The sequence below is a fragment of the Lygodium microphyllum genome, unplaced genomic scaffold (assembly GCF_053477565.2).
Source record: "Lygodium microphyllum isolate KBCC unplaced genomic scaffold, Lygodium_microphyllum_v1.1.10 scaffold_57, whole genome shotgun sequence".
Lineage (NCBI taxonomy): Eukaryota > Viridiplantae > Streptophyta > Polypodiopsida > Schizaeales > Lygodiaceae > Lygodium > Lygodium microphyllum.
Genome location: NW_028229540.1, coordinates 555,455 through 577,590, shown reverse-complemented (window position 1 = coordinate 577,590; position 22,136 = coordinate 555,455). Strand labels below are relative to the sequence as shown.

At 49.0% G+C, this 22,136-nt stretch overlaps 1 protein-coding gene across 1 annotated transcript in view; it reads right to left on the bottom strand.

The window, feature by feature from the left end:
- The window catches only part of LOC148008865 (uncharacterized), a 217,171-nt gene that overhangs the window by 133,550 nt on the left and 61,485 nt on the right, over positions 1-22,136 (bottom strand). Inside the window, exons 6-8 of the mRNA XM_087673975.1 lie at positions 17,254-17,439; positions 6,344-6,413; positions 5,600-5,704 (exon numbers count right to left, since the gene is read on the bottom strand). Of these exons, the coding sequence (XP_087530101.1) occupies positions 5,600-5,704; positions 6,344-6,413; positions 17,254-17,439 (361 nt within the window). The remainder of the gene's footprint in view (positions 1-5,599; positions 5,705-6,343; positions 6,414-17,253; positions 17,440-22,136) is intronic.

Here is a 22,136-nt window from a genome sequence, read left to right as displayed (position 1 = left end):
ATTTCTGCACCCTAGACATCCAAGAAATAGCACCTCCAGCATATGTGAATACATAGCCGGAAGTGGACTTCCTACTATCTGCATGTCCTGCATAATCAGAGTCAGTGTACCCTACGACTCCTGTATCCTGGCTGCCATAGCATATGCACATATCTGCAGTGCCCTTCAAGTACCTCATGATACCCTTCACGGCATCCCAATGCTTCTTGCCAGGTGTAGCCATATAGCGTGCCATAACACCAACTGCAAAGGCAATATCTGGACGAGTGGCTATCATGGCATACATAAGACTGCCCACTGCGGATGCATAGCGAATCTTGGCCATCTGCTCATCTGTCTGCGGACAACCAACCTGTGATACCTTTACATAAGAAGGCAATGGACATCCAATAGGCTTTACGTCCTGCATGCGGAAGCGCTTAAGGACTTTATGAATGTACTCCCTCTGTGACAAGTAGAGGAGTCCCTGATGCTTGTCGCGTGTAATGCGCATACCAAGTATGTGAGTGGCCTGTCCTTCTTTCATCTCAAAGCTCTTCTTGAGCTCAGCCTTAAGAGCATCTAGCTCATCATGAGCTTTCCCTACTATTAGCATATCATCCATATAGAGTACCAAAATCAATAAAGAACCATCACGGGCTTTATTCGTGTAAAGACACGGATCCATAGCACTCCTGCTGTAGCCCTGTGACTGTATAAAGGCATCAAACTTATGATACCACTCCCTAGGTGCTTGCTTCAAGCCATAAAGACTTTTCTTCAATTTGCATACTAGGTGCTCCCTGCCAGGTTCTGCAAAGCCCTTAGGCTGCTCCATATAAATCTCATCATGCAAGTCCCCATGTAAGAAAGCCGTCTTGACATCCATCTGGTATAAATCCAAGTCAAGCTGAGCAACCAAAGCCAAGACTAAGCATAGGGTGGTCATTATAACCACAGGAGAAAAGACCTCATCAAAGTCCACACCATGCTCCTGCTTAAAACCGTTTGCTACCAATCTAGCCTTGTATGCCGGCTTGGGGTGTCCAGGGGTACTTTTCAGCTTGTACACCCACTTGCATGGCAGAGCCTTCTTGCCCTTAGGCAAGGAAACCAAATCCCAAGTCTCATTCTTATGCAAGGAGTCTATCTTAGACTCCATAGCCCTCTCCTAGGAGTGACTATCACCCCTGCGCATAGCCTCATCATAAGTGAAAGGCTCTCCTGCATCTGTAACCAAGATATTATGCATCGAGGGCTGAAATCTATCAGGCGGACGTCTGTCTCTAGTAGACCCCGTCTCATGGCAGGCTCTGCTGCCCGCCCAGCTGCCTGTCCAACACCTTGACCATGAGCATCTGCTGCAGCTGTAGGCTGTCCAACTGGCTGTGCGGGAGCTCTCGGCTCTTCCTGAAATATGACCCTGCGGATCTCAACAACTCTCTCAGGCTGTCTATGCATCCGGTGGTTCTAATAGGTGGACCTTGCCCCTCCTTGACTTACGAACCACGAAGATCCCCACCTCTAGAGGTAGTGGGAACTCTCCGCGCTCCGCAACTCGTAGGTAGGAACATGGGCCACTGCGGAAGAACTCTTGTGGCAGTAGCTGTGCCTGTCTCGGAAAAGTATGGCAGGTGGCAGGTGCGGATGAGTTGGTGGCTGTGTGGGTGGTGGGAGACTGCTGGTGTGCAGAGGAGGTAGGTGTGTGTGGCTCATCACCTCGTGTGGGAGGAGGGGGGGTGGGTCTGGGGGGGGCTTACTTGACCTTGGTGCGGATCAAGGGGGGTGCTCGGTAGGGGGAGTAATGGGGGTGAAGAGAATCGAGATATGGTGGGATGGCTAGAGATGCATGGCGAGTGTTGGGGGGGGATGGTGGCCCTGGCAAGGGGGGGATGTGGGCCAAGGTTAGTAGAGGGAGGGGGGGGGGATGGGATGTGGGGGGCTGGGTGAGGGGCTTGTGGGAACTTAGGCAAGGCAGTCTGTGGTGCATGTGGAGAATGTGGGGGGCTGCGGTCCTGTCGGGTGGGGAGGACAGGGGGGGCTGTGGAGTGCTCTGTCGAGAGGGGGCCGCTCGCCCGCCAACACCCTGCTGATGAGGCTGGGTCTGAGGAGCTGGCTGCGCCCCCCCTTGCTGTCTCCCTCTTTGTCGTCTCTGGACCCGTGTGAAACCGTCAGCATCCACCTGTGGACCTGTGGGCGGAGACGCCTTGGCTCCGAAACGCGTACAAACTGCTGCCTGATGCCCAAAGTCATGGCAGCGCAGGCACTGCCCTAGTTGCCCAGTCACAATGACCTGCTGCATAAAGGAGTGCCCACCTACCTCAATCTCTAGGAACTGTGGGATATTCTTGACCTCTTTCACTGCCACCCATACCTTTGGGACCCCTGCAGCTGTCACTGCATCCGCGAAGGACGCGGGAAGGATAGTGCCGAAGAGCCGCCTAAAGTCTTCCACCAACTGGCGATACTCAATCGCCAGGCTGGGGAAAAGAAGGGTGACCGAGTGCCGAAGAAACCTGTTGTGGAGTGCAAACGCCTCCACAGTAAAGCCACTGTACCAAGGGACCATGTATATGACCCCCTTCGTGGATGCATATGGTGACTAGCGAGTAGCTCGCGAGCTGCGTCTGCCGAGTTGAGGCGGACCATGAAGATCCCTTGGCCCAATAGGACCACCTCCATGATCTGTACTATGCCGATACACAGCGTGGAGTGAAGCCAGTCCCGAAGCTAGGCCCTGGTTGGGGAATGTCCTACTACTTGACCATAAATCGCTGTTTCCATTAGCTCCAGCTCTTTAGCTCGGACGGCTAAGAGTTGCTCCTCAGAGAGTACTACGCGCAAGGTGTTCGACTGGGGGGTACTCGGTGAGTGCACCGGCGTCTGACCATAGGTTTCCATTGCGTGTCCCTTCTGGGAGAACCTACCTATCGCGCTGCTATGCTACTGCATGGGGAGTTGCTGCAGGGGGAGGGAGAAACTGGAGGGGGAAGGGGGGGTGTTGATGGCGAAAAGGGGGGGGGTTTCTGTTTTCGATGGCGGTGGGTTGCAGCCTGATAGAGGGCCAGGCCTCTCAGCAAGACAGCACGCGGGGGGCGGGGGGTTGGGAGGGAGGAAAAAAAGATAGGCGGGGGGGCGGGGGGGGTAGGGGGGATGCAGGCGGCGCACAGGGAGCTGGCGAATGGCTCTGGCGAAGGCAAGAAAGATGGGCGCAGGTGGTTCTTGTCGATGGCGAGGGAGGGAGTCGCTGGCGAAGGCGCTGTACTGGCGGGGCACGACGAAACAACGGGACGGGGCGGGCCGGGGCACAACGAACAGGCGGGCAGGGGCACAACGAACAGGCGGGCTGGGGCACAGCGACGTGACGGGCAGGAGAGCTAAAACCAGAAACTTTTAGGAAAAAGGTGCTAGAGTCCCAAGTCCTGAGAAAAACATCTCCCCCCTTCCTCATAGTCTCCAAGCTGCCCTGTATTCTCTCCCATCTCCCATGAAGAGTATGTATAGCCTCTATCCAGATCCTGGGAGAGAGTCTCTACAATAGATATGTCCAAAAAATCAATAGCTTGGCTACATTTGGTTGTCCATATGTACCAAGATATAATGCTAGCTATGAGCTCCCATCTATGACCATGCCCCTAAGTCCATAGTGTCTGAGAAATCTGGCATAAAATTCAGGCTCACAAGCTGCCTCTCTTGACACCCTGTACATCCTCATAACCACAAGCTGGGCCACTGTCAATGGCCCATGCAAGTATCCCCCACGTAGCAATCATAGAATCTATAGTGCCATGAAACACCATTCTGAGGGCTCTCCTCTAGACCTCTTGAGCCCGTGGGCAAACCTGGAAGCACTTCCTCTGAGTCTTCTCATGATCCCCACATCTAGTGTAAGGAATAGGGTCTCTACCATAGCCAAGCCATGTACCAACGGCTAAACTCCTGTATGCTAGTAACCAAAGAAAGATTGAAATCTTTCTTGGTCTAAAGTTGTCCTCCAATCCCCTCGAGAAGTCTACTAGGAAAGTCCGTGATATACCCTGGATATTCCGATGCTCAGTTGGAACTGGCACCACTCTGGTTGCCCATCTGTATTCTCCTCCCCAAACTAGTGGTATAGCCAAAGAAGGGGACATCCTAAGGCATCTCTGCAAATGGATCTCTCCATACTCACTCCCCAGGATCCCACTGAAGCCTCCGTAGCAGCCTCCTCCCATATGCCCAATGTCTCCATCCATCTTCCTTACAAGTCTAGAGGTCTGGGTCTAAATACCAAGTCCTATCACGATGAGCCACAACTCTAATCCTTTGTCAAGAGCATCCTCTGAACTCTAACTGATCTAGATCCTCTCACCTAAGTCTGCAATCCATCTCTACTGAAAAAGTAAACACACTCTCTCCACTGGTGGCTACCACTGAAAGAAGGATCTCTTCTCTAGTAAAGAGCCCTATCCATGTCTGATCTGTCACTATGTCATTTCTCCATTCAAGGGGCAAGGCCTCCCTGATGCTCTCCATTATAACTCTGACCCCCCTGATACCTTGAAGTCTTTGTCTTTGTATATGGGCTGGCAGTTCCTGAAAGGCATATTACTCCCCCACCATAGAAGCTAGATGTGCCAAGAGCCTCCCCCAAGATAGGAGGGTCCTCTCCCCAATGGTGTGCACAACCTCTCTCTGTCTTGAGGAGCTGATAAAAAAGAAGTGCGTGCCTCAGCTTCTCTTCAACACTCACTAGGTCAAGCAGCAGGGACTGATGGGAGGCAGCAGGGGTGACAAACAACAAGGGACAGGTAGAGAGGTGAGTAATCAGGCTATTATGGTGGCATATAGGCAGCATAGGGGTTGCGGGAGGCAGCGGTGTGAGTTGCAATTGGACTCTAGACTCACAAACGGTCTTGCAGGCCAAACTAGGGTAAGGATAATACAATGGGGATCTCTAATGCTTCTTCAAAGCCTTTATTGGCTTACAGTCATGGCTCCATAGGAGGTGGAGAAGAAGGCAGGATAATCTTGGGTGGATATTGTAAAGAAATAGCCTTCAAGGTCAACTCCCCCTACAATTAATGAGGAGCAACAATAAGGACGAATTTCTAATGCTTATTCAAAGCCTTTATTGATTAATGACCATAGATTGGCTGAGTCAACTGGGGGATCAAGTTTGTGCAATCCTGCCGAATTGCTTTTTTTTTTTTTGGTAAAAGGTAATTGTATTAACTACGAAAAAAAATTACACGATTACAAGACATAGGATGGCTCTAGGCCATCGTGGATAAACTCACTTTACAGAAGATCCTGCCAAATTGTTTACCATTCAAGCAGGTTTGAAATTGTAATGTTTTGGAACTGCATCCACCTACAGTCAAAGCAGGTGACAATAGAGCTGAGGATGAAGAGAATAGCTAGGTTAGGAAGAGGGAAGATGGAAGGCAGAAACAAAGACTTTTTCACTAAACGTATTGTTCAAAGAAGTAATATTAAAAAATGTTCATTAGCCAGAACATGCCAATTTACTATGAACTATCTGACGTCCTCATCAAAATAAGAAAACTAGATCAAAAGACACAAGAATGCAGTACGAGGGAACTATAGTATAGACAAATAAAACAGATTTCAGACTTACATTGTTCATAGTTAGGAATAAAGGCTCGACATTAGTTATTTTGGTTGCTATAGATTGTCCATAACAATTGCATATAGAGAGGTGGCAGTTATCTGATCCGTCTCCCTGTTAATCACGAAACTAATCACAGCCATGTATCATGCACTTAGCTAAGCTCGATTTCTCTCAATATCACTGTACATATATATGTTCATTTAACTGATGTGATGCAGCTGAATATATGTTCAAGCGAGAAGATTACAGCAGCTGAATATATGTTCATATCAAGATACAATTCAAGGCTTAAAAGTTTAAGTTATGAAAGGCAAGTACGATGGAGAAACAAGGAAGCACACGACACATGTGCAGCATCAAGAATTCTATACAATCTAAGGGCAAAGGCCAAGGAGTGCACTAGTATTAAACTATGTGTACTACACACATTCAAGGGGTAATATGAGAACCTGTTACCTATGAATTATACTTAGATGCATAGTCTCTTTTTCCTTAAAGAAGCATGATGTTTTTCTAGCCCAATCAAAACCCCTTTCGTAAATACATTTATGTCAATAGTATCTTTGTTTGGTAAGAACCCCCAGCGCCAAGATGGGCAAGATATGATCTCAGACAAAAAGCCCTGAATCAGATGTTAGAACTTGTCCAAAAGACATGGACAAGCAAGCAGACAGCTTCAACATCATACAACTTATCAGGGGAACCATAATCCAACATGCAGCTTACCAGAGAGTTTCAGATTTCACGTACCAGAGTGGCAAGTACACAAAATTCTTCACTTCCACGAATAGCAATCAAGCCCTTGAAAAACTTGGAGTGCCTGAAAACCAAAAAGCAAACATTTTAAGAAACCTCAAAGTTGGAAGATATTCAAATGAATCACTGACTTTCCCAACCAAGCCTACAAGAGATCTTGACTGGATGACATGCCCAGTAGGGGCTTCCTTGTTCCAGTGAAGGTATACTAATGAAAGGTATTCCTGATGAATATCATCATCATGATCTACTAGAAATTAGCCAGGTGTCTATGCAATGACAATCCCACAGCTCTACGGCACTTTGTGATGTGTCCCAAACCATGCCAAGTAGCCCCGACTGTGTGTATGAGGTCTTTAGCCAACAACCTGTATAGGATTTGAATGTGCACATATATTTGAAAGTAATCTCTTAAAAGAACTAACAACTGTACAGTATAAAGTATTTTGAATGCTAGCCAATAAAGTAGCACTGATCACCAGCATTACTGGTTTTGCCTTCTACAATCAGCACCTTGACTTAATATGAACAGTAGTGAGATTTTGGAGTTCGTGCACATGATCCAAGAGGGGATGTTAGTGTTCATGGTCATGTCCTAGTTATGAGCCCTACACTGAGTAAGTGAGGACATTAGGAGCTTTGTCCAGGTATGCTCATTTTGGTCACTTTTGGTATTATATTCCTTTGTCCCTATTTTTTAGGTCCCATCCATCTTTTTAGCCTGCATCATCATCTAAGAGTACTTTAGGGTTTCTTCAAGGTTATGCCACCGGAGAGTATTCTACAGTTTCTTACCTATTTATAGGCACACCTGTCAATTGGTCATTATCACCTACTTCCATCTCTCACAAATCTTCGTCTAAATCCTAGATAAAGTCTTTGTAGTGGATATGTCCAATGAATCTAAAGCATGGCCGCATCTAGCAGTCCATAAATACCAAGCAATAATGCTAGCTATGAGCTCCCATTTGTGACACTACCCCTAGGTCCACACCGTTTGTGAGAAATCTCACATGAAAATCATGCACACAAGCTGCCCCGAGACAAGGTAAGCATGACACCCTTGTAAATCCTCATATCCGCAGACTGAACCTCTATTTGTGGCCCAAGCAACTGTCCCCCATGTAACAATCATAGTATATAGTGCCATGAAACGTCATCCTATGCGCTGTCCCTCAAAACTCTTGAGCCCCAGGGAAATCCCAGATGTAGTGCCTAAATCTCCCCTAGCTCCCTGCATCTACAAGGGGCACAGTCTCTGCCGCAATCTATATACTGACTGCTAGACTCCTATGTGCTAGTAACCAAAATTCCTTGGAAATATGCACCTCCAAACTGGAATATACTCAACCCACTGTACATGACTTTGTGCAGCCAGCATAGAAGATTGTTTTAACATTTTCTTATTATTTCCTTTTGGCTTGGTTCATTTGTATGTAGTTGAGGTGAATCTTTTATGAGTCTAGCGCGATAGCAGTTCCCTGCGCCAACAAGCTTCTGCTGCTGCATGGCACCCCTGTCTTCGAGGCACTTCTCCCGTGACGAAGCCTGCAAACTCTCACTACCTCCACGGGTGACGCGGCAGCCATGTCCTCGCCTGAAGCTCTGATACTTCTTTACGGGTGCGTGGTCAAGGACACATTCAGGAAGAAATATGCAGAAGAAATGGACAGAAGATGATGGCCTTTAACCTAGGCGACTTACAACTCTCTCACAGCCCTGATGCATGCACGATCCTATCAAATGCAAACACAAGGAGATCATTTCAAAATACACCAGGAAAAATTGAGGTAGCTGGAGGAAGCCAAAAATCAAAACATCTGCCTGTGCAAATTCTGTTATAAAATTTGCCCTTGTGTGAGCTGTAAAATCTTATTGGGCCTGTGGCAGGGACCATTCTAAGAAGCTATTGACATGTTGTGGTGGTTCCACCCTCTGCCTCATGCAAGGAAGACCTCCCCAGTCGACCTGCTCCATCCTATGCTGCATGTTCATACCACTAGCATTTGTTGCTCTCTCCATCTGTAGCAACATTCCCCCCTGTATCACAGCAGCTAGATTGGTAGTCCCCCAGCAGTGACGCACAATGGAAACCTCTGGTCAGATGCCGGAGCATTCTGTGAGTGCCCCCCAATCAAACACCTTGTGCGTCGTCCTCTCTGAGGAACAACTCCTTTCCATCCGTGCCAGAGAGCTTGAACTGAAAGAAACAACAATGTATGGACAGGTCGTAGGACACTCTCCATCTAGGGCCAAGCTTCGGGATTGGCTTCACTCCATGCTACGCATTGGCACAGCGTAGATTGCAAAGGCAGTTCTCATGGGTCAGGGGATCTTCATGGTTTGACTCACCTTTGTGGATGCAGCCCACGAGCTAGTCGATAGCTCACCTTATAACTCCACGAAGGGGGTCATTTACATGGTTCCCTGGTATAGTGGCTTCACAGTGGAGGAGTTCGCGCCCCACAACAGGTTTCCTAGACACCTGGTCACCCTTCTATTCGCTGTACTAGCAATAGAGTATCATTAGTTAGTGGAGGACTTTGGACGGCTTTTTGGCACAGTTCTTCCTCCCTCCTTCGCTGATGCAATAAGACAACCGCAGGAGTCCCAAAGGTACGGGTGGCTGTAAAAGATACAAAGAACATACCCAAGTTTCTTGAGATTGAGGCAAGTTGACACTCTTTCAGGTAGCAGGTTATTGTGACAGGGTAGCCTGGTCAGTGTCTACGATGCCATGACTTTGGGCATTAGATAGCAGACTACACGTGTTTTGGAGCCAACGCAGCTCAGCCAGCACAACCACAGGTGGATGCTGACAGTTTCACATGGGTCCAGCAACAACAGAGAGGGAGACAGCAGGGGAGGCCTCAGCCAACACCTGAGACATAGCCACAGAATCAGAGAGCACGAGGGCAGGTGACGGGCCCCCGTCAGAACACCCCGCAGCACCCCCCCACTTGTCCCACCCAACAGGATCACATGCCTCCACCCCCACCACCCACGAGGAGTCTCAGCCCCCCCCCCCCCAACACAAGATCCCCCAGCCCCCATGCCCACCCCTCCCCTCATGGATCCCCCCCGACCCTATCCCATAGCCTCCCCCTTCTCCAGGGCCACTCGCCTCCCCTCACACCCGCCTCATATGTGTGATCACCCCACCACCCCTTACTCGTCCTCTTCCCCACCTTCTTCCCCGCCAAATCAGTCCCTCCTGATCCTCACCCAGTACATGTGTCCCCGCCCCCCCTCCCCTCTCCGCCCCCATCCATTCGCCCCCTTCCCACAGGGGGTGAGGAGCCTCACACGCCCATATCCTCTACTCATCAACAGAGCACAGCTCCCCCCCCCCCCCCCCCCCCCCCACACGCAGCCACCAGCTCATCTCGTCTAGCCGCCCACCACACCTTCCCTCAACAGGCGCAATTGCTCCCAGAGGAGTTTTTCCATAGTGGTCAGTGGTCTTATTTGAGAGTTGTGGAGCACAGAGAGTTTCCACCACCTCTGGAGGTGGGGATCTTTGTGGTCTGCAATTCACGAAGCGACAAGGTCCATTTACTTACACCACTGGATGGACCAGACTATGCTTTCTTCTTTCAGACCTCTCATTCAGGAGACATCTCCCAGTGGATGGGAGAAGGAGGACTAGCGCTCTTTTCCCAACAGTGGCTAGGGTGCATGATGGACATTAACTGGTGGGCTAGAGCCGAGGTCCCATATCTAAGCGTTATTTTTCAAGCCCTCGAGAGTGGAGTTCACCGATGGATGTGATTGAGTGGCCCCTCGCACATGCTGCTTGCTTCTACCAGTGTACAGAGTCACCCCTCTCAGCATGACTGATAGATGCCCTAGTGGTACCGCCTGGAGCATCTATCATCCCCATGGTCCGGCCGCCCGAGAGCCACCATGGGGGAATGGAGTTCACCCTCCAAGACTACATCTAATCACATTCGCATGCCCCCATAGCTCTTCCTCTTAATCAACAACTTCCATGCCATGTTCGGCCAGTCATAGGTTTCCCCATAAGTATATACCTAGCATCTTGGAACGTGTTCGGCCAGTCATAGGTTTAGGAGCACAAGCTCACCCCCTCCTAGGCCCATCGGGTAGGGAAGGTACTTCCACGTAGCTCACACATCTACTGGGAGTACTCCATTGGTGCCCACAGTAGGAGTGGAGGTGTATGCATCTCTATTGGCCCCAAGCCTCACCACCTATGTACGAGACCACGAGACAATTGTGGAAGGGAGGGTCCTATGGATCAGACTGGATATAGGGGACTCGTGCCTTGGAGTCCTCAATGTTTATGCTCCTATTGAGGTTAGGACACGGAACAAGTTTTGGGTAGAGATCGCAACAAGACTCCCAAAGGTGAACTCTTGGATTGTTGGAGGACACTTCAACAACCTGGAGGCCTTAGAGGACCAGCAGGGAAGAGACACAGATTACCAGGGTATGGCGGGGGAGGAGCAAGAGGCATGGGAGGTCTTCCTCGTCACAATAGGAGCACGTGATGCTTGGCGGGACCCAAATTTCCACATGAGGGAGAGGTTGCTGGACTTCTCTTGGGGATATAGGCAGCTGGGCGGAGCTCTTTTGGAGTGGCTGGACAGGTTCTACGTGGGAGAGTGGGGGTGCTCTCGCGGAGGCTAGGTAGGGTAGTTGGTTGGTACCACTTTGTTTGATCACTGCCCGGTTCTCCTCAATCTTGATGCTTCTGCTTCAGCCCATGGCACGCGATCCTGTCGCATCCTAGACTCGATCTACAGGAGGGAGGAGGTGAGGAGGCAAATTGAGCAGCTATGGACTAGGGAGTGTGCCATCGCAAAGGAGGTTGCAGAGACCTTAGCCGAGCTGAGTAGGATCTTCCAGGAGGTAGCGCTACAGGCCAGGCAGCAGAGTTGGGAGAAGGAGAGAGCACTGCGGCGAGACCTGGCAGCTACGCAAAGACTACTCGAGGAGGCACCAAGGGATCCCACTCTCCACATGCAGGAGGTGCACGCATGGGCAGCCCTCACCAGCCACGAGGACAGGTGCTCTGAGTTCTCCTTCTGTATCTTAGCAGCTTTTTGGGCATGGGAGGGGGACACGATGTGCAGGGAATGTTTTCAGGTGCATTAGCCTGGCAAACATTCCAGGTGCATTAGCCTGGCACCTGAGGAGACTAGATTCACAGCCTCCATGATTAGCACGCGAGGATTCACTCTAGCCCAGATGAGGTGTTGGAGATTGCCACTGACTTCTACAGACAACTTTTTCAGCAGGAGGCAATCTTAGCTAGAGTACAATGATGTAGATAACAGGTCTGGGATTGCATTTTGCCCTTGGTCATAGAGGAGATGGGACGCTCCCTCCTAGAACCCTTCATAGAGAAGAAGCTAGCTGAGGCCTTCAATGCACAGGATGGGTAGAAATGCCTGGGAGAGGATGGTCTTTCTAAGGCCTTCTTCACTACCTACTGGGAGGTGGTGAAGGACCCCCTACTACTGGCCTTTCAAGAGATTTTCAGCTCAGGACGGATGCTAAGGAGTTTATCAATAGGTTTTGTTAGTCTCCTCCCCAAAGGGGAGATCAGTTGGAGCTATCCCAATGGAGACCAATCACCTTGTTGTCAGTGGCCTTAAGGTCCTAGCCAAGATGATCAGGAGTCGACTCTGCCCCGTGCTTCCAAACATCATTCATGACACCCAGACAGGTTTTGTCTAGGATAGGAGCATCCTAGATAATGTCTTCACTTTTTTCGAGGCAACCAAGTGGGCTCAACACAGTGGTCAAGGATTGGTAGTACTCCTAGACTTTGAGAAGGCCTATGACAAGGTTGATTGAGACTTCTTAGAGGGCACCATGGCGAGCCTAGGTTTCCCCCAAGCATGGATTTGCAGGGTTTCTGCACTTTACGAATTGGCTACTATCAGGGTTCTCACTGGTGGCAGGAGGAGGGAGGAGTTTTGGGTAGAGAGATCTGTCCGGCAAGGCTGCCCTCTTGCCCCATATCTGTTCCTACTCTTTGCGGAGGCGATGTCCTATTTCATCTGCTCACAAGTGAGCGCGCTACGTGGCCTCTGTCTTCTAGTGAGGGAGGAGACTGAGCTGCTGGACTCAAAGTATGCAGATGATACTGCTCTTTATGTAGAGGATGATGAGCTGATGTTGGAGAGAGTGAGACTAGCTCTGGAGGTATTTTGCACTGCAGCTGGAGCAAAAATCAATTGGCGAAAGTCGGTTGGTTTTCTTACAGATCCGGACTCCACCACGGAGTGAATTGTCTACTTGGGATTCAAATGGGTGTGTAGGGGACAGACCATGCGAAATATAGGGCTCTAGGTGGGGCTCCACATCACTCTTGCCCAGCAGTTTCTTCTAGTTCTCAACTCAAAAATCAACTAGCGAAAGTTGGTTGGTTTTCTTATAGATTCGGACTCCAGCACGGAGTGAAATGTCCACTTGGGATTCAGATGGGTGAGTAGGGGAGAGACCATCCGAAATCTAGGGTTCCAAGTGGGGCTTGACATCACTCCTGCCCAGCAGTTTCTTCCAGTTCTCGACTCTATTAGGCGGAAGCTAACCTACTCGAGCACTCTTCGCCTTTCTTTAGCGGGCCGAGCCCTGGTGGTCAACTAGGTCCTCCTAGCGATGGCTTGATAGATCGCCTCTTGTTGGTGTTTCTCCTTGTCTTGTGTGGTTCAGCTTCGCCACCTAGTGCAGAATTTTCTTTGAGCTGGCTCAAACGGTTCTAGGGACTCCCGAGCCAAGGTGGCATGGGATTACATCATCCGGCATCACTCTGAGGGAAGGCTTGGGATCATTGACTCAGAGTTCCAGAGCTTGGCCCTTTTGGGCAAGCTAGTGATCTGTGGTCTCACACCAGGAGGGCCGACCTAGAAGGTCCTTTTGCAGGAGGGTCTCTAGGAGTGTAGACCAAGGCTTGGCGGTGGTTGGAGGCCATCCTTGAGATGGATCTTCACGACTTCCCAGATCTTCCTTCCTCCTATGTTTACTTATAGTATGGCAAGGCCTTTGCAAGGCCCTAGTTCAGAGGCCCCCAGGATGCCAAGAGGAGATAGACCGCTAGCCGGTGGTCTGAAACCCTAGGTCAGAGATCCGAACGGGATACAGATAGATGAGCGATCCCACATCCAGTGGGCTGAGGTTGGCCCTGCTCGTACTATCAGGATGTGGAGGGAGGTGTACAGGATGGCGGATTAGGAGGTGTTGCAGTAACCCATGTGGCACACAGCCTTGGATGTATCTCGTGGGGGGACTTTTTGCTGGTAGGCAGTCAGTCGGGGCCGTCACCTCTTGTATGAGGCTAGGATACAGGACACGATTTTTCTCATCGAGGTTGGATCTTGTGCAATGGTCAACTTGGAGGCTTTACCCATCCGCCAAGTATTAGAGCCCACAGCAGAGCGCTTAGAGGTATGGGAGATCATAAGCAGTCTTACAGGATGACACATTTGGAAGGCACGCTGTCAGGTGGTTTTTGGCAGGGAGTGCCTTTTAGTATATGCGACTTTGGCAGAGCTTTGGACCTCCATCGTCTACTCCCTTCGCGGCCGGTGGGACTAGGTGCATGGTGAGTCTCAAGCCTATCAGGAACTCTATTTTCACTTTCTACGCACTGGGGGTGGCCATGACTTGTTCTTCATGATGCAAGCGGGCAGCCCCAGATGGGGATACACCCGTTTCCAAGTTTCCATGGCTTCTTGTCCCCATCCCCCCCAGACCATCTTGAGAGGCTTGTATACATGATGGATTTGTGATTTGCATCAGCTCCAGCTAGTCTGTTGAGCATGTGCACTTCATTGTATTCAACCTTTTGAGTAATATAAATAGCCACACTTTACTTGCAAAAAAAAAAAGTAGTTGAGGTGAGAGACTTTCTTTTCTTGGATGAAAGAAAGCAATGCAGGAGCTATCAAAGCAAGGACTTGAAGAATGTGCCTACCCATTTTGGTGAAACTTGATTTAAAGCCACACCAAAAATAGATCACTAGGTGCACCTCCACATGAAAAGACAAAAGTACACTACAAACAATACCCAGTTAGGGTTTTCCACATGGATGGGAACCTATCAGACGTTGAGCGCCCTGAGTGGAATAGGTCCTTATCTGAGCATGCTCACTGTAGGTGGAGATGACAAAATAGGACATTAACCAAGCAACTAACCCTTTCAATCTCTAGATAAGATATCTTCAGGACTAACCAAGAAGCCCTTCCCTATGAATTTTTCATGGCATAGATTCTTTGTTGTGTGATAGTTGACACAATTGAACCTGCAGCTTTATTGCCATTTGAGAAAGATAACCTTTTCTAAGATGGCTTGGCAGAGACACTCAAGCCCACACCTTAGATCAATCAGATTAGCATTTCTGTTTTTACAACTTTACAAGTGTGGATAATTATATTATTCAAAATACGAAAGCACAAGTATTCAACGATCTAGCTGGAGCTGAATGCCAGATAAATCAAATATATACAAGGCCTCTCAGGGCGGTCTAGGGGAGACGGAAAACAGAAGGCATGGTGGAAGGGTATAATACCATGGAAGGTTGCTATCCTAGGTGTGAAGGAACAGCTGCCAAAAATCCCAGTAAGTCTCTCTGAAGTTGCTTCTAAAGGCCTCGGAGGGAGTAGGTGATAGAGGATCAGATCTCCCAAAGAATCTCTCTGCTGAATATCAGCTGGAAGCAGGCTTTCCAAATATGCCACTGTGTGAGGCTCCTAATAAACACCCACATTTCCACCTTGGCGTTGTGGGCTCCAGCACTTTTCAGCTAGGCAAGGCCTCGAGACCCACCACTATGCGTGATCTAGCTTCAATGATGAAGATCGTGTCATGCATCTCCAGCTCATGCAGTAAGGGACATCCTTGACTAAGAGCCTGCCAATAGAAAGCTCCCCATGTAACATACTTGGAGCTAGGCTCTACTTGACAAAAGATCCAGCAAACTCTTCTCTAAACCAGCTGCATTTCCTCACATGACCACAAATAGTACTATGGGTTCAAGGGTGGCTGTGGCAATGCTAGCAAACCCCACCCCCTACATTTGAGCCGACCAGCTACCTATTACTAGATCACCATGGGCCACCATCCACAGGAAGTATGAGACCCTCCTCAATCGCCAACTATCCCTAAGCGCCTCCAGAAAGCGTATCCAAAGGGGTCCATGGGTGAAAAAACTCACTGCCATCTGTGAGACTGGAGAAGCAAGCCACATCCACTCTCCTGGATCCCAATCCAGCTCTCCCAAATCCATAGCTACCACTCCTAGATGTCCAAGCAAGTGAGGTACAAGTTAAGCTTCCACGACTTTCCCTGGAGTTCTATGACTCTAGGAAAGCTATTCCCTGTTGCTCTCCTGTATGGTGAAGGTGTGTAGGGGGGTGTAGCACACTACTACATGCATAGAGACACCTGATGGTGAAAACTAGGATGCCAAGGCATGGCCCAGTTGCACATGCTCTCTGTGAGGGAAGGCAAGCCACTCCTGTGGGATCGCTGCATTGATCTCCCACCATCTAGCCCCTATTCCCCACTGCATGCTGAAGGATTCCTACATCTGCAATAGTGTAGATGATAGAACGAGCAGGGCCAGCCTCCCAAGCAGCCCACAAAATGTGCACACATTTCCCAAGCTACAAGCCCTCTCTGTCCTTGAGTTGCCCATTCCAAAAGACTGGCTACTCTATCAATCTCCTCCTGAAACCACTGGGGTCTCTAGTCCAGCACCTTCTGCAAGAACTGCCAGACATGTAACAAGAACTGCACAGAAAAGAGGATTGCACTAGGGTGGTCGGAGCCGTAGTGAACATCCACCTTTGTGAGGGCCTCCAGTCCTCTCCTAGGTATGGTCAACATTCTTGGAAATCCTCTTGAACAAGAAGTTTCAAAGTCTGCCCACCTGGCAGGAGTCCTCAGACCACCAGCTTGCCCAAAAGGGCCCAACTCTGGTACTCTGGGGCAGTAATCCCCAAACCTTCCTTTGAGCAGTGTTTGATGATGGTTTGCTAGGCCACTTGAGCGAGAAATTCTGAAGCAGTATAACCGAGAAATGCAGGCTAAAGAAATCCACCACCATGAAGCTATGTTCCAAGGGGTTGCAAGGAAGACCAGATCAACTACTATATCTCTGCCAGCTGAGAGAGGAACTCTGTTCTAGTAGGTGAGCTTCTGCTGGATGGGATCTAACACAAAGACTAATTTTTGGGCTGCTGTGATGTCAAGTTTCACCTGGAACCCGACCTATCTGCCTGCCTCACCCATCTGAAGCCCAAATCAACTCACCAATCTGTGCTGGAGTTGGGATCCGTAAGAAAATGGACTTCTACCTGTTGATCTTCGCACCTGCTGCAGAGCATTTCAATAATTAAAATGGCTTTGTCAAAAGATGTATCTTCTGAATGCTTAATCTTCAAATATAGATAGCCCACCAGGCTTTTGATACTTCTTGAAGACACACTAGATATTACCACAGCTAGATGCACAAAAGTGCTTGAAGCCACACATGGAATGCATACTATATTGTGTTTGAACTGACATTAATGTTATCAGAGCTGCTTGATCCTGTACAAAAGGAGAGTCTCAGAATAGGGAACTGAAGTTCAACCAGTCCTTTGCAAACTATGATTATAATCATGTCCCTAGTCTCATGTGTGGAGACATTCTCTGCCACATCGAATGCCTTTCAAATCTGTAAAGAAAAGCTTCTCTTCTCAACAAAAGGCTGCTTAGAGATTATCCAGCTACCACTTCTCCAATTTGTTAGACCATGTGCATCTGACTCAATCTAAATTGGAGTGTCACGAAAGAAGTGCATGAATGTTCACAGGCACAAACCTTTAGTTGATAATATTGTTGTAACACATCCCAGGGGAATTTATATATGTAACAAAAAACGCACCTCTTCCCTGCCATTACATCCCAAAATATGACACAGAAATCTTTGCTGGCCTTTTTCTGGAAACCATAGACACATACGTTCTGATTGAAAAATGCCCATTTGTATTCTGGTCTGATATTTGCAAGATATATGTATGAGTCCACTGCTAAAGCTAGCTTCAAGCCACCTCCTTCCCATGCTATTGTGCTGCAAACCTCCAAAGCATTTTGAGAATTGGTTGACTTGAGAAAAAGAGAATTAGTAGCCATAAGCAACACCATGCTGTTACCATTCAGGCCATTAATCTTAGGATTACAGATGGAGAAGTATCAATTTAATGAAAATTTTTGTTGAAATGAGATCCCAAACCAAATAAGAACATCCTAATTATTTTTCAGGCATAAGCTGAGTATGTTTGAGCATAGAGCCACAAAATACTTTGTGTTGATGAGCACATTTGTTAAGAGTGTATTGGCATGACATAGGACCAAAAAATAACCTTTAAAATTTTCTGATTCAAGAATGGATTCTTTAGAATGTAAACCCCTAGTTCTTGTTACTTTGACTTCAACAACTAGTCTAGCAAGCCGCAGCTTATCTATCTCTCTATCCATCTGTAGTGTGTATGAGGTTGAATCAGATGCTCTACACACTCTGCTTATGTTCATACCATAAGAATAGGCTCTACTAGTTTACATTGGATGCTCTCAGTCACTCTAATTTCACTTTTTCCAGACATTTTGGATTTCTCTATGGCAGTAAAGAACAAGATGACAGCTTTTTCATGGAAGAAGGAGAACGAGCTCAGCACCTTTTTTGTTTCCACGGCAGTAACAATGACATCGCTCTCTTCAAAGTTACTGCAAGTATCCTGATTATAATGCATATACTCTGCAAGAAACGTGTTGGCACATTACAGAAGATGCTCCCAATCCAAGTCTTGAGAGTCATCTGACTACCCTGCTGCTTGAGCGTAGGACAAAGTGTGACTCATCTCTAAAGCACATGGCATTGTTTGCGATTCCCCACAGGGCAACACATTTGCCCCTTCCGCCAGGGAGGGGTCTACGCACATGGAATGCTTGACAAGGGGCTCAGCACACTCCATGTAAGCATTCAGAGTCCTTTCATCCTCCATGTCTCAAGTCTGTTCATGTGCACTGCAGAAATTCCAGGACATGCAGCAAACAGATGTGCTCCCACAGCGATCTCTGTTTTAGAGCTTTTGATGGTGGTCTGCTGCTGTTTGAACCCTACACCTTTCCACATGAAGGTTGAAACGTGCCTAAATCCTGTGCCTGTCAATGCAAAAGCTGTAAGACAGGTTGCACCTGACAACTGGTAATCTGTGTGACCTGTGCTTGTGTATCAGGTTGATGACATAGAAAACCCTAATGCTTGCAGAAACACGCTAGCGTGCAAGGAAAACGATGAACGGACTATGCGCAGGTAAGCTGATGAAAAGGGCTGCACACGGTGAATGACAGATAGGGCTGCCTCTGCAAAAGATACAAGTTGTTAGTTTCTCTTTGCAATAGATACAGGTTGTCACCGCAGCAGGTGCAAGGAGGCTAACTGCAAAAAGAGGGCACACAACAATTCAGGAAGGGCGCAGCAACTGGCCCACAGATGAGGGCTGGCAACTGGTAGGGTAGAGTACAGCATCTAGTGCATAGGTCAGGGCAGGATAACTGGTGCCCTCTCTCTCTCTCTCTCACACACACACACACACACACACATTGATATGTTTTCTTTTTATAGGACACTATTTCACTTTTTAGTGTTATAGGCATGCTTTTCATCTTTTCTCATTCTTCCAAATGAGAAACACACCATCATTGCATGTATTGCTCTGGTCTCGTAGGCTGCATTTACCTTTTAGAGATGTTATACTCTCTCTCTCTCTCTCTCTCTCTCAAAGCCTGACTGGATGACTGGACACTAGCATGAGGGCATTGGTGTGGACGATGGCGGGAGGAGGACTTCTGCCTGCGACTGGACACTGGCGTGAGGGCACTGGCATGAGGACGATGGCATGAGGATGACTGCCCAACTGCACGTTGGCATGAAGACGCTAGCGTGAGGACTGCCCGACTAGATGCTGGCGAACCGCTGACATGAGGCTATGGGATGCTGGCTGAAACAGATGTAGGAATGGTAGTGTGACAGACAGGTCACATGTGAGAGACAGGTGCTGACGTGTCTGGTGTGAGCTCCGACGCACTGATGTGAGTGCTGACGCAAAGGCATTGCTCTGTAGGGGCACATCTCTGCATAGAGAGACAGTCACTGTCCTACAGAGTCACATCTCTGCACAGGGAGACTCTGGCTGCCCTGGAAGCTGCAGAGGTATTGGTAGTTGTTTAGGAAGGGTCTACAGGGTCAATGCAAGCACGCTGATTGGCTGTCCTAGACTACGAGATGGCAGAGACTACTGACAAAGAAACCAGTGGACATGAGATCAAACTTGATACACAACCAATTGGACCAACCACAGGAGGCACTCCATCAGAAGGGCAGTACAAGACCCCCACTAAGGACGAAAAGTTCTACTATAGACAACAGAGAAGGAGAGCTCATGAAAATGCTGTTGAGCTAAAAATGCATTAGCTTCACTTAAATAGCCCCAAAACTTGCTTAATTAATGAAGAAACCTTGTTTATTTAAAAGAAACGCGATCCTAGAGAGTTTCTATGTCCCATAAGCACAAACCCACTTGGGAGGGCCCAAACTTTCTATAAATACAAATGCTGCCCTCCATTCAGTCTTCAATCTCGTCTTTGCAGATTTCAAGTGTTTTAGCTTGTTGCCCACACCCCGTTCATGGCGGACATCTTAGCCGAAGCTATCCATTGCTATCTTTTTTTTTGCAAATAAAGTGTGGTTAATTATATTACTTCAGAAAAAAACATAAATACAAGGAAGTGCTCATGCTCAACAGACTAGCTAGAGCTGATTTAGAGTCACAGATATATCAGATGTACAAGCCTCTCAAGGTGGTCTAGGGGGGATAGGAGCAAGAAGCCATGTAGGAGGGGTGTACCGCCATCTGGGGCTGCCTGCCTGTATCACGAAAAACAGGTCCTGGCTGCCCCAAGTGTGCATGGAATGACAACGGAGCTCCTGGCGAGCCCTAGACTCGCCCTGCACCTGGTCCCATCGGCAGCGGAGGGAGTGGATGATGGAGGTCCAGAGCTTTGCTAAGGTCGCCTATATTGAAAGTCTCTCTCCGCCAAAAGCCTCCTAACACCACGCCTTCCAGATGTGCCATCCAGTAAGACTCCCTATGATCTCCCAAACCTCACAGCGGTCTGTTGTGGGCTCTAGCACATGGGTAGAGCCTCCAAACCGACCACTGCGCACGACCCTGCCTCAATAATGAAAATCATGTCCTGCATCTCGGCCTCATACAAAAGGTGACAGCCTTGGCTGACTGCCTGCCAGTAGAAAGCTCCCCATGAGATACATCCAAGGCTGGGTGCAATATGGCGAAGGATGCAGCATGCTCCTCTCCACACGAGTTGTGTCGCCTCACATGACCAAACGCAGTGCTTTGGGTTTTCCAGAGGCTGCTATGTGCAGCGCTTACAATCTCTCTCCTTCTGTATTTGGGCTAGCCAACTTCCCACCGCCAAGCCTCCATCTGCCACTAGCCATAAGAAATACGATACCCTCCTCGGCCTCCAACTATCCCATAGATGCCGCTAGAAGGTGCATTGAAAAGGCTCCGTAATGCTGTGCTCCGCCCAGTGCCTACTATATGATGGCGCCCAATCCATGTTCTCTTGCATCAGTACGTGTTTGCCAATCCTGGTGGTGTACTCCAGGAAACTCGGTGGCTTCTTGGAAACCGCAGTGGCCGGCCATAGCCACTCTCCTGGATCCCACTCCAACTCATCAGATGGCCTGTCCTCCCAGATCCAGAGACGCCACTTCTTGAGCTCCTTCCAGAAGTTATAAGGGTCCACCAACCGCCATGTCTTCCCTTGAAGGCCAATCACCTAAATCCTCCTCCATGAAAGAACAGCTATCCCCTTGTCCTGCTGCCCTATGTCAAGGGCCAGACGCTCCCCCTCCTGCACGGTGAAAAAGGTCCCAGGTGGAGTGCCGCCCACTCTACCTGCTACTTATAGGGCTGTAGGGGGATACTTGCTGGTGAAAACCTAGCGGCCCATACCTCCCCAGGCTCTATCGGCTCTTGTATCGGGGCTCTATCGGCTCTATGATCCCAAGCCAAGACGAGGGGATAGCTAGCCTTTCATGGAAGAGGATCCGGGTGGTTGGCCTTTAGGGGAAGACATGGCAGTTGGACCCTTTGGTCTTTTGGCAGGAGCTCAGGGAAAGGTGCCTTTGGATCTTGGAAGGAAGGCCACTTGATGAGCTAGAGTGGGATCTAGGAGAATGGCTTTGGCCGGCCACTGTGGTCGCCAAGAAGTCACCGAGGTTCCTAGAGTACACCACCAGGATTGGTAGACACGTACTGATTCAGGAGGATATGGATTGGGTGCCATCACGTAGCAGGCATTGGGCGGACCACGTCTAGCAACTCAATCTCCTCTCTCACTAGAAGTCGAAGGCCGCATAATCTGCTCACACGTGTCCTGAGGAAGTGAGACATCGCCTCTGCAAAGAGTAGGAACAGGTACGGGGTCAGGGGGCAGCCCTGCCGGACCGATCTCTCTAGCTGAAACACCTCCCCTCACCTACCGTCTATGAGAACCGTGCTGGTGGCCGATCTGTAAGGTGTAGAGACCCGGCGAATCCAAGCCTTGGGGAGACCCAATCTCACCATGGTGCCCTTTAGGAAATCCCAGTCTACCCTGTCATAAGATTTCTCGAAATCCAAGAGTAGTACAACCAGTCTCTGCCCACTGTGCTAAGCCCACTTTGTCGCCTCAAAGAAG